Source organism: Sinohyriopsis cumingii, unplaced genomic scaffold (genome assembly GCF_028554795.1).
Source record: "Sinohyriopsis cumingii isolate HCF-2022 unplaced genomic scaffold, ASM2855479v2 utg001180l, whole genome shotgun sequence".
Taxonomy (NCBI): domain Eukaryota; kingdom Metazoa; phylum Mollusca; class Bivalvia; order Unionida; family Unionidae; genus Sinohyriopsis; species Sinohyriopsis cumingii.
The window spans coordinates 212,126-224,396 of record NW_028315969.1 but is presented as its reverse complement, the minus strand read 5'-3'; the positions used below and the strand labels follow the sequence as shown (position 1 = coordinate 224,396).

Here is a 12,271-nt window from a genome sequence, read left to right as displayed (position 1 = left end):
TATTAAGCAAACATAACCTATCTGGCAAAAAAATTGTAAAGTTCAACATTTTATAAAACAAATAGGCTATTATGTGGAAGTGTGTGTCTGTGTGATTTGGATTTTTAATGTAGCTTTAACAATGTTTCAGTCATATTGCTACAATGTCTGCAGTGTGACAGTTTACAGTGATGTCTAGCGCTGGGGCATCATGCCGCAGACATGTAGCACGATGTCCCACCCAGTCACATTATGCTGACACCAGGTCGACCAGTCCTAACACTAACCTCTTAATGCCGAGCTCCAAGCGAGGGCAGCTGTAAGTACCATTTTTGTAAGTCTTGGTATGACTCGGCCGAGAATTGAACCCACGACCTCCCGCATCCAAGGCAGATGCTCTAACCACTAGGCCATTGGAGCGGTATTATGTAGAAGAGAAACAACAATGAATAGGATGTAATGTGTTTACAATGTCTTGTTTATGGGGAAAGGTTAGTAAAGAATTTAGAAACGGACTATACGCCAGGGAATTTTCTTGAGAATCCCATTCTAGATGACACGTTGGGTAGCAGGCGATTTTATATGTGTGTGATAACTTCTTGCAAATTTGGAAACTTGGATTAAGATGCAGAATTTTTTTAAGGTATATATTTCCATCTTTTAAATAATGTTTTTATTTGTACAATTGTAAAAGATACATAGTAGATAGGATTATCTGGGTTATGAGTTCAAGAAGGTCATGAAATGGGTCTTCATGTTGACATTTAGAAATCACATTTTCATATGCATTTCAAATCGAAATGTGGGATATTTTTGTACACTTTATGAATACTGTATCACTTTTCTTAATTCAAGTACGATCGTTCTTTCTTGATATAAAATGAATTTTTGACCCCAAAAAAACATGAGATCCAATGTTTCCAAAAATGATGTATCATTGCGCAGAATTACCCCACATGCAGAACTGGCCGACATGGTGGTATAGAGAGAGCTCAGACTGATAGACACTGGGTTTATGGTGATGTACCTTATTACATTTTCATTCTTAAATGGGTTTTGACAGAAATTAATGCACATATATACCCAGATCTAGCATCATAGTCAGCAACTAGAAATCTCAGCCATGCAATCGGTTAGAGTGTCCACTTTGGATGCAGGAGGTCAAGGGTTCAAAACCACCACCAAAGACTTATAAAAACTGTACTAATAGCTGCCTCGCTCGATGCTCAGCATTAAGAGGTTAGTGTTACGCATAGGTGTCAACTTGTACAGTTTACTCATAATTTGTGTTTTCTTTCCTTTTTGGTCAGTGTACGGCCGTACAACCGTTTTGTACATTTCTTTTGGACAAAATTGAAAGAAGAAATTTTTTTTTATAGCTTTTTCGTTTTGTGTGCATCCTGGACTCTGGGCATAATTTTGTTTTTAGAATGAGAATTCAATGAGACAAGGGTGGCCAAAAAAAAAACAACCAATCCAATCATACTCAAAACCGCACTTTTCCTTTGATATTGAAACAAGTCTCATTCATGGTTCAACTCCTGTGTGTGAAGATCTTGTTGCTTATCGCTCTGAAATTTGACGCTTCCTATATCACATGTCAAATCTAAAGTTTTAAATGTTTTTTTTTCCTCATCTACTTGAAATATTCCATCCATCAAAAGACTGAGCCTAACACAAAGAAACGTAAACTTGAAGACACTGACCGAGTTGGTGGCAAGTTTCAGGCTGACTGGATTAAAGACTTCTCTGGCATTGTAGATGTATCCAAGTTAGGATCTTCACATGTTTTTTGTAAATTATGCAGTAAAGACATAGAAGTGGTGTTGTCGGGCATATTTATATGATCTGGAGGAACAATTCAGGACAAAACTGCAAGAAAGAAATTTTGAAATGAAGAAGGGAGCATCCACCAAAAGCTTCTTTGCTTAGCCACAGCAGGAAGATGATAGTGGTATAAATAAAAAGAATGAAACAGAGTTTCAGAAATGTAAATAATTATGTAAATATTTTTTTTTAAAAACTTTGTGTATAACATTTGCTGTTTTAAAACTGTTGATCTTATGTAATGTATGAATATATTTTTCGTGTAAGTTTTTTTTGTGGTCTCTGTAAGGTTTTTATTGGTCTGGCATACAGGGTTTCATCTCAAGGAGTTGACACCTATGGTGTTAGGACTCGTTGGAATGGTTTCAAACACACAGCCACATGCACAGTCATGCAATCCACTTTGAAATTGCATATATGCTGTTTTCACTCCCAAAAACTGAACAAGGTCTGAACACATTAAACTGTTTAGACAAGAGACATTACTAACAAGCAAAATTATCTAAAATCAGCAACCTTAAATCTGATCAACCAATAATGTCCCATTGAGATACCATATACAAGTCAAGTAACATTGCAAAATGCACAGAACTAAATATGCCATCGCATCATGTACCAGTAGATCTGGGCCTAATCGGTTTGTTAGGTGAAATCAGTAGAAGAAACAACACAGACCTTTATCTGCCAGTACAGATTATGATCAATGTTGTTTGAAGGATGACTCTACTTTAAAGTGAATATATATGGTTATATGAAGGCTGACATTTCCAACTCTGAGCTGGGCAAATGATTCATCTTCATCTGACTCCTAAGTTCTCCAAGCAAAACATGTATTTAAGTCAACAGATGTCTTATGCATGTTATATGCCTGCCTAAAGCCAAGCATGAATGAAGTTTCCATATGGAGGATCCCTGGGCATGGATGGGATCAATTATCATATGCTGCTTTCAAAATGAAATCTGTAACAAATATTTTGCACAAGAAATTGAGCAAGAGAAAATGGATTGTTCACATGAAAAAAGGATGAATACAAATTAATAATTATGTTAGATCCTTCAATTCATATGAATATTTATACTCTGAATGCAGTGGAGTTCAAATAAGTCTATCCTCAAGATGTTAAAAGTTTAATTTGAACTCCTTACAGTACTATATATAAGCAGTACAGTACAATACAGTACAGTATATAAGCCTTCACAATACACAAAAAATTTAATTAAATGCAAACATTCTGGCTTAAGATTTGTGTTATATTCCTGCTGTTTGACCCCAGTCAATTTTTAACAGCTGTAACACTAACCTCTAAATGCTGAGCACCTAGCGAGGCAGCTGTTAGTACCATTTTTATAAGTCTATGGTATGACTTGGCTAGGGTTTGAACCCATGACCTGCCACATCCGACGTGGATGCTCTAACCACTACACCAGCAGAGTGGTCAAATATAAGGATGAGAACAGTCATCAAGCTGTGACTTGTAATCAAGTGCATCTAAGATGGTGTTTGTCACTCAGTTGTTTGACAATTTCTCATTGGCATGATAAGCATTTTGACGATTAGGATTATATAATAAATAAATAATAAGTAGCAGATTCAAACAATCCATATGTTACGCATATCTGATTTAATTCATATTTATTTTAAATTAATTGTTTGTCAGTTATACATTTTTTATTCTATTATACACTATTATAATGTAAATTTATTTACTGGAGACGGTACTTTTTCAGAAAATTGTTTGACCCTGACTGTTAGTTTATAAACACTAGGTGCTGATCTAAATTCTGATCTTGTTTCAGAACTTGTAGCTTCTTTCATAAACAAGTTCTATTTTATTTTAAAATGATTGGTTGTTTCCAAGGTCATGATGGGACTACAAGATTTAATTTTTTATTTCTTGGAGTAAAATGATTGGTTGTCATCAGGGTAATTTTTGGTGTAAACATGATCACATGACACCCCCCTTTCGATTTCGCAATTCCGGTTTTTCCATTACGTGCATTTGTTAGTTTTAATAGAGATGCATTTAGAGAGATTTCTCAGTTTTGGGCTTTTTACACTGATGTCAAGTTATTTTGTTGTAGCCAGATTTATAGTTCTAATTTTCTTCAGATCAGTTGATTTCAAAAGGATTAATTCTTTTTTCTCTGGAAATATTTTGAGGAGTGCTCATACAGAAGATTTGGAAAGACATGGCTTACAAATTTAATCTGGATTTCCAACACCGGAGTGCCATTATTTGTATTTCTAATAGGATCTGTAGATAAGCACAGTACTGACTACAGCATACGTCACCGTCATCCATCTTGGCTTTTCCATCAGGATTCAAACTTGAAATTATTAGAACATTTATTAATAGGACTTTTGCAATTTAATTCGTGGATTATTTTTGGATTTGATTGTTGAAACCGTATTTTTTTTCTTTCTTCATTTTTCCAGAATTTTTCCATAAAAATAAATTATTTGTTAAATTTTAAAAAGCTTGTTGTTTTCACTCTTTCTGTGTTACTGTTTATTTGAGCCTAAACACGTAACACATATAGAACTCTTTAACAGGGCATTATTCCAAACACTATGTAATGGTCTACATTAGTAAATAGTTTACTGCCATCTAACATGGAACACTGTTGTGGAGTTGTTTTGAAACGAGAGTACAGTGCTCCAATGATAAACACCAATTTCTAATATTTTCAATCAATATGGTAACAGCTATATTGCATATGACAAAGATGGTATACAACATATTACATTTATCTGACTGACATTACATGCTATGTGTATACTATATTCAACCAAGTGGTATCACATTCAATCAAGATGGTTCATGTTGTAACATATTAAAAAAAGCAACAGTTGAAATATGCTGCATTAAAGCAAATAGTGTAATCACTCTGCAGAGAGAAAAACCACCCAGTTTAATGTGGCATAATGCATGCTAACAATTGATCATGTGCAATGCAATGCATTTTATCAACCTCAAATGAAATTTAGTGGTTACTGTCTCAGTCAAATGAAAAAAGGAGCAACTGCAACGGCAGACTAACATAAACTTCCAAGTTTTTTACTTCATAATTCTAAGCCCTCCATCCCAATGTCAGACATGGACACAGGTGTCATATTGCAAAATTTGTCACATGATATGCTTTCATTGCATATATTAAGTTTGACCTGAAAATATTTGTAATGTCACTGAAAATTTAAACAGTTCTACATTTGATCTTTAACCTATTGAAAGAACCCAGGTGTGGTAACCAAGGATGACACTCCTCTTGTAGATGGTTACCCCCACAGGCAACATAACCAAAGTCTGAATATACCTCCTCTTTGTTTGTACTCCCCATTTCAATTAAAAAAATGAAAACATAAATGAGATAAAACATACTCAGAACATAATCAGTTCATTTATTGATTTATAATTTCAAACCTGATTATGCCCAGGGGAGCCCAAACACCCTTGGACAAGTCCATTTTCAGCGATGGGGTATAAGCAGGACTGCACATTAATATACACAGAAGGTAAAATGCTATGTTATCTGCTTCTGATACTTACAATGTCGAATCATGTAAAAGAATGAAATAACTACCCGTGGCCTTTCCCGTGGATTTAACAAGTGGTATAATTTCTATGTTCATGTGTGCAAAGAGATATAGTACTAAACTTTCAACATTATGGTAATTTACAGAATCATCTGGTAGTTACCAAATAGGATGAACTATGTCACAATGTTGTTGGAGGAAAAGAGACTCGCCCATAGTATACACATGTTGTTGTTATAGGGTTTAACGCCATTTTTCAGCACAAGATAGGCTATGCATGGCGACCAGTATTAATGGTGGAGGAAAAACCCGGGTTTTTAAAGAACCACCGACCCATGAGAAGCTAATGGCAAGCTTTCTCACATATCCACATTGGCCAAGCCCTATACACAACATGGCACCATGTTAGTATGCAAAGTCCATTAAGCATGAAAGGTGCAGAGGATGCTAGGATTAAGGCCAGTTTGATCACAGGTTAGAAATTATAAATCAATGAATGAATTAACTAAGTTCTGTGCACTTTTTATCACATTAAAGTTTTTCATTATTTAAATTGTTAGAGGGGTACAAACAAACGGGAAGTAGTCAGATTATACCAAGTTTCAAGAGTTTCCACACTAAATTCAGATGTGGACTGATGGAATGAGACAGACAAAAGATATCTTAACATCTCCCCTGCTGAAGCATGGGGATAATAATAACTTCAAATTGGTATTAAGCCCAGCGTGTATGCTCATGAGAAAAAGAGACATTAACTTATGAAGTAACCAAACCTGTCTGCCAAACTGCTGCAACCTTGCTGAGGCATGAAATTTGTAGTAGGTTGCAGTGGTCAGCTTTTGATTAATGTCCAGGTAAGTCAGGATGGTTTAGATACAAGATACAACTAAAAAAGACTTGGCTGAGATACAAGACAGAGCAACCGACTAATGAAAACTCCATCAATAAAATACATTATAAAAATACAGTGTACTCAAATATCTAAAGCTTGAAGGTACAGAAAGTTCCTTCCTGAATCTCAGAAATAAATATACCATACTGAAAGAAGATATGCAGATAGTTGGCGATGATTCTAGTACAGAACCTTATTTTTGCATAGTAAAAAGATAACATTACACGCAAACAAGAAGTTTTTGTTAATATTTTTAAAGGATACTATTTTGTGTGGTAATATTTTTAAAGGATACTATTTTGTGTGGTTAATTTCCACTATGATCATATAATGTTCATATTTTCTTACCTTAAGTCCGTTGTGTTGATTCAATTTTAAAATTCCCAATTTACTGTAACAGATATATATCTATATATCATATCAACCATTAAATTACACACTGATGAAAACACATCTATATGATTGTCCACATCAGGATTTGGTCAGATAAATCACTCTCTGACATCCATATTCCACTGAATGAATAATGATAAGGAAGAAGATACTTCTATTCCATGATAGTGAAGTTTTAGATTTCTAACATTGTAAAAAATGGCAATCACAAATCATATTGTACTGAACTGCTCTGTATTTTGGTTGTCTACACAACAATCTAAAGTCCATCCCAGTTGAGTTGGCATGAGCTCACAAGTACAAGGTCAAGCCCTAAAACATCCTTATATGAAACAAGAGGATCTTTTTCAATATTTATAAATTCAAATGTATATTTTCTCACAAGTCAAATATACAACAGAGGAGATACAACTTCAGAAGAAATGAAGACTATTTTATAACAAATCTTGAGGCTTCTGAAACGTTCCTCCAATGAGTGAATTTCCAACTTAAATTCATCTAATGAAAGAAAATAAAACAATGAACTGTCCACTTGAGAAAAAAAAAATCCTTCAACTTGTTCTGAATAGAATAATGCTTCCTGCACACGCACGTTACAAGTCATCAACTTTCAAGTGCTTTCCTTTTATGGATATTTACGAATCAAAAACAGGTCAGTACTGTAAACCGAGGGAGTAATCCATGTATAACTGTTATGAACATGCACTGCTGATACAAAAAAAATTAACACTTTTCCTGTGAATAAAAATACTAATTGTTCTCATACTGGGTGGCATAGTCCATCTTGCTCTTCCTTGTCCTGTTATGTTACCCTATCTGTTCCAATCCTCCATCAGTGACAGAGGAAATATCGAAAGGTTGATAATGGGAGACTGAAGGAGAACTGGTGACTTCATTTCCTCAGTTCCAAGAGCATGTATTTCCTATCTTACACTGAACAAGCAGGAGTCACTTTCTTCTCATATACCATATCCACCAGAATAGCAGTCACACAGGAAGAACAAAAGACATACTACCACATTTTCCTATGATTGGAGAGCTCGTTTCTGTGGAATCCTAAAAAAATACAGAAAGGTCCAACTGCCATTAGCTAAGATTCTGCCAATTACATATATCGTAAGAAATGCTGCACACATTTCACACGCATGGTACTCCAAGAATCTGCTTAAAGGTCCTTCTAAAGTCCACTCAAAAGATTAAACAGGTTCTCATTCCTAAACACTGCAAAAGATAAGGGCAACTCAGTGAAAATGACTTTCCACTACCTTATCCACTGTTGGTATCCCTTGACTGAGTCATACTGAAAAATTTCACATCTGCTTAAAGACAATCAACAGTGTAAACCCTGATATGACCAAAGAAAGGGACAATTCTGACAGGTATGGGTTTTTTCCTGATGATAAACACCTACAGAAGCTCAGACTATGACAGCTCAATCCATGCAGTGAATACTATATGGAAGCATTTGGTAATTACTCAAAACATTTGTTGAGGAAACACTCAAAATTTCAAAGCTGCTGTCAGCCTTCACCACAAATGTATACTACAGAAAACCCCTACAATGAGCTCACAATCTGAACATCAAGAATGACAATAATCATCTGTAAACTGAGGGAGAGACTATGTTAGGATAAATTGCATTTTAATTTCAATGTCAAATCATGTCAACAAACTGCTTCTTCATATCATGTACATGTACCCTCCTTCCCTGACTGTTTCAAGAGAAGGAAGAAAAACAGATTTGTCAGTATGCAAGTGCCTATGGAATAACCCCTTACACACACAACACCGCCACCCCTATAAGAGATAAAGTGTCCATGTAATTGTTGAAAAATGAGGAGATATTTCAAAAAGTACTAATCTCACAAAGCTGAATCATATACCCACTATTTTCATGACACAAATATAAACTAAGTTTGATAAAAAAATATCTCGAACATTTCTTGATGTATTACAGGAACAAGAGTACTATGGCTAAACAAAATTTGGGACAACTCTTAAAATGCTGATCAGACAGACCTGGTATTTTGAAGGAAGGAGTATCTAGTCATGATACAAATGCTTTCCAACTTCCATGAAGATATTTCAAAGTTTCAGAAATAGTAAGTCATCGAAAAATATAACAGATGGACAAGGGCTAAAACACTGCCATTTCCAGTATGTACAGTGAAACTTATCCATAATTATACTAAATAAGCAGCACTTTGTCCTTTATGAACAAATGTCCTTTAGAAGAATGTGGCGTTGAAGAGCAGGTGTACTTGGAGATCATGTATCCTTTATGAACAGGTGTCCTACCTGTGGATATTTCTGCTAAATCTGGTGCTAAAGTATACAAATCTGGTTCAAAGACATAATATTACCAAAGAACTTGGGATCAAAATATACAAAAGGCTCAAGCTGTGATTTTCTCTTATCTTCCATGTACAAATTTATTTGTTAGAAAAATCTTCTTCACAAAGCTTTGAAAAGATGATGCAATATCCATTAATACAAGTAGGAGGTTGACAATTCATCAAGTGAAAAGTTTATCAAGATAATTTATGTTCTTAAAGTTGTTTTAAATAATTATGTTGTTGTTGTTGTTGTTGTAGGGTTTAACGCCATTTTTCAGCACATGATAGGCTATACATGGCGGCCAGTATTAATGGTGGAGGAAGAACCCAGGAAAACCCCGGAAAGAACCACCGACCCACGAGAAGCTACTGGCAAGCTTTCTCACATACCCACGTTAGCTGAATCCGAGACTCGAACCCATGCAGACAGCGGTGAGATGGCAGTGATCCGTAACGGACAGCGCTTTAGACCACTCGGCCACTCGGGGCCCCAAATAATTATGTAAAAGTGCTCATCTGAAGAAAGGGAAAAAAGGAATTTCTTCATGGTTATGAGACAGATTATGAAGCATTATTCTGACCTGCAACAGAGTAATGACATCAAGTGATTGGTTTTTGAAGCCATTTCATTTTACCTTACATGTCTCAAACGGAGGAGGAGGCATTCAAAGACAAAGCCACTGTGTTTGCAAAGAATGTACTGATCAGCCATAAGTAAAATACTAGACATACTCATGATGTTAATCCATATGACACTAGCTATATGTTGGAAAAAATATAATGAAATCATTATACTGGAGGTCAACTGTGAATAGCATCGATCATGTATTTAAAAAAGCTGCTGTTAGCCTTAAGTGTAATTATTGAAGGCAATGCTGTCCTCATGATACCATAAATCTGCACTAAATGTCAGATCCAGTCCACTCATTTAAAATAACCAAAGCTTAACACAAAGATGTACAGTACTTGCTGCCACTTCTACTTACCACTATCATCTCAGAAGGTTCCAGAATCAAACACTCGCTGGCCCTTCTTGCACATCCTGGTGTCCTCTTGCCAAAGCTGGAAAGAGAGAATACATGACATAATAAAATTTCTTCATCTTTAAAGTACCAGAAAACAGCAAATAATGATATGGCCAGATTGTGTACATGGCATAGTGATTCTCATGATGCAACCAGCCTATCAAGTTATGTTACTCTTCAGTAAGAGTGTCAAGTCAGCTAAATGCAACATTGAAACATTAAAAATATGTCAAAGAGACTAAGTTTTGATTGAAGACTGTAGGACATCTCTAGAAGCATCTACATAAGCTACATTACTTTGCAGGCAACAGCATCTGAGAAAATGCCCTAAATACAGAAGGTTAATGCGGTTGACTGCCATGGGAAATATAGGTCACAATAACCTAGTCTTGACTTAAGGTATAATACTCTTCATGACACATTATACCAGGTTACATGACATTAAGAGTAACACTGTCTTAGAAACTAGACTAAAGAATAATGCAGGTCACTGCTGTTGTTGTGTTTAATGCCATTTTTCAGCACACAATAGGCTATACATGGCGGCCAGTATTAATGGTGGAGGAAGAACCCGGGAAAACCCCGGAAAGAACCACCGACCCACGAGAAGTTACTGGCAAGCTTTCTCACATACTAACATTGGCCGAATCCAAGACTCGAACCCATGCAGACTGAGGTGAGATGGCAGTGATCCGTAACGGAGAGTGCTTTAGACCAGTCGGCGACTCAGGTCCCCTGCAGGTTACTGTGATGAGCAATATAGTTCATGATGACCTAGGGCACAGTACTTCTGATGTATCCTGATCAGAAGTCATGATTCAACAAGGAATAATATCAGAGAAACCTAGCAAAATGTAAGCTCTAATGTAAGAAACTGCTTGATGTCAAAACAAGCACATATCACTTAACTATGAAATATAGATCACAATAACCCATTTTAACTGCTAATTGTTGTACTCTTACTGATGAAATTAATTACCAAGTTATGTGACTCAACAGAACAGTTGTGCCTGAGAAATTAGCTAAACACCAATGTCAACCACAATTAATGGACCATATATCATAGTGACCTAATTTTAACTCCAGATGATACATTGATCTACCAACTTTATGCAAGTGTAAAAGAAATATATCTAAGAAAATGGCCTAAATGTGAAACCTAACATACACAAACTGAGCTAAATACACAGGCTTGTGTATACTGGTTAGAGTGTTCAGTATTTGTCATGATGCAATTATGTAGAGTTCTATGACACTGGCATTAGTGCCTAAGAAAATAAGCTTACACAGAACTGAAACAGGCAACTAATCTGGAAAGAACTTGGCAAATGCTGACCTTTATAAGCAGATATTGTTATATTTAGGTTTTCCATAATGCAACTAAGTATTTGTTCTGTAAGGAAGGTGTTTGTTATTTGCAGATATTCCATGTGGGAGGTGAATGTTATATGCAAGTATTCTTTATATTTAGCAATGTCTCAATCATCATTTATATATATTGTTCTTTATATGTAGAGGTTCTCTAATGCAAATTTTCTTTAGAGGTTTATAATCTCCAAGACTGGTCTCCTTTATATGCAGGTGATCTTTCAGGTAGATGTTCTTTGTATGTGGGTGTTTTCTATGGCAGGTGTTTATATGTTGGTATTCTCTAAGGTAGGGTTCACTGTAACGGTGTTGCTGTGGACTGACAAAAACATGACAACCACATTTCAGCATTCATCTCCATAGTATGTAGAAAGTATACAGTTGGTGCAACAAATTTCAAATCAGCTGTTCTCTTCACTTACTGCGTGACTTCTCTGACCATGACCTTTAAACAGACCACACAAGGTACATCCAAATCCTCTGCTACCAGGATTCACATTAGATTAAATGCTGATATTCCCAGCTGCATGCAAGTGACTTGAATAAGAAACTGCAGTCAGGTAAACAGAAAAACACAGCACTGTCACTTAAAGAGCTCTTGAAAACAATATACATGGCTTATTTGCACATCTGACAAAATGCATTCTCAAACAATGACCCCTGTTATTCAGGTGACTACAAGCATATACCCTTGAGTAATTTTCCCTAATATAAAGGTTGAAAATTATAATAAACATGATGGAGTCATCTATATCCACTGCCAAAATGTCTGCAAGGAGACAAAAGGATTTCTCGATGATTTCATATATCTGTAGGCTTTTAGCCAATGGCAAACAAGCCCACTGGCAAACTAACCTAATGGCCTGTGCCCTGTGGGTTTTGAGGAGGACCAGTTATTTCTGACAGTTACAGTCCC

The 12,271-nt window shown here is 35.8% G+C and overlaps 1 protein-coding gene across 13 annotated transcripts in view; it reads right to left on the bottom strand.

The window, feature by feature from the left end:
* Positions 1–12,271, bottom strand: part of LOC149772737 (rap guanine nucleotide exchange factor 6-like) — a 314,757-nt gene that overhangs the window by 130,798 nt on the left and 171,688 nt on the right. For 12 of the 13 annotated variants that reach the window (XM_089947349.1, XM_089947357.1, XM_089947356.1 and 9 more), the window contains one exon: positions 9,949–10,024. In XM_089947349.1, coding sequence (XP_089803475.1) covers positions 9,949–10,024 — 76 coding nt within the window. Of the gene's footprint in view, positions 1–6,581; positions 7,614–9,948; positions 10,025–12,271 lie in introns of those variants that run through there. The other variant, XM_089947361.1, reaches the window with a different exon arrangement.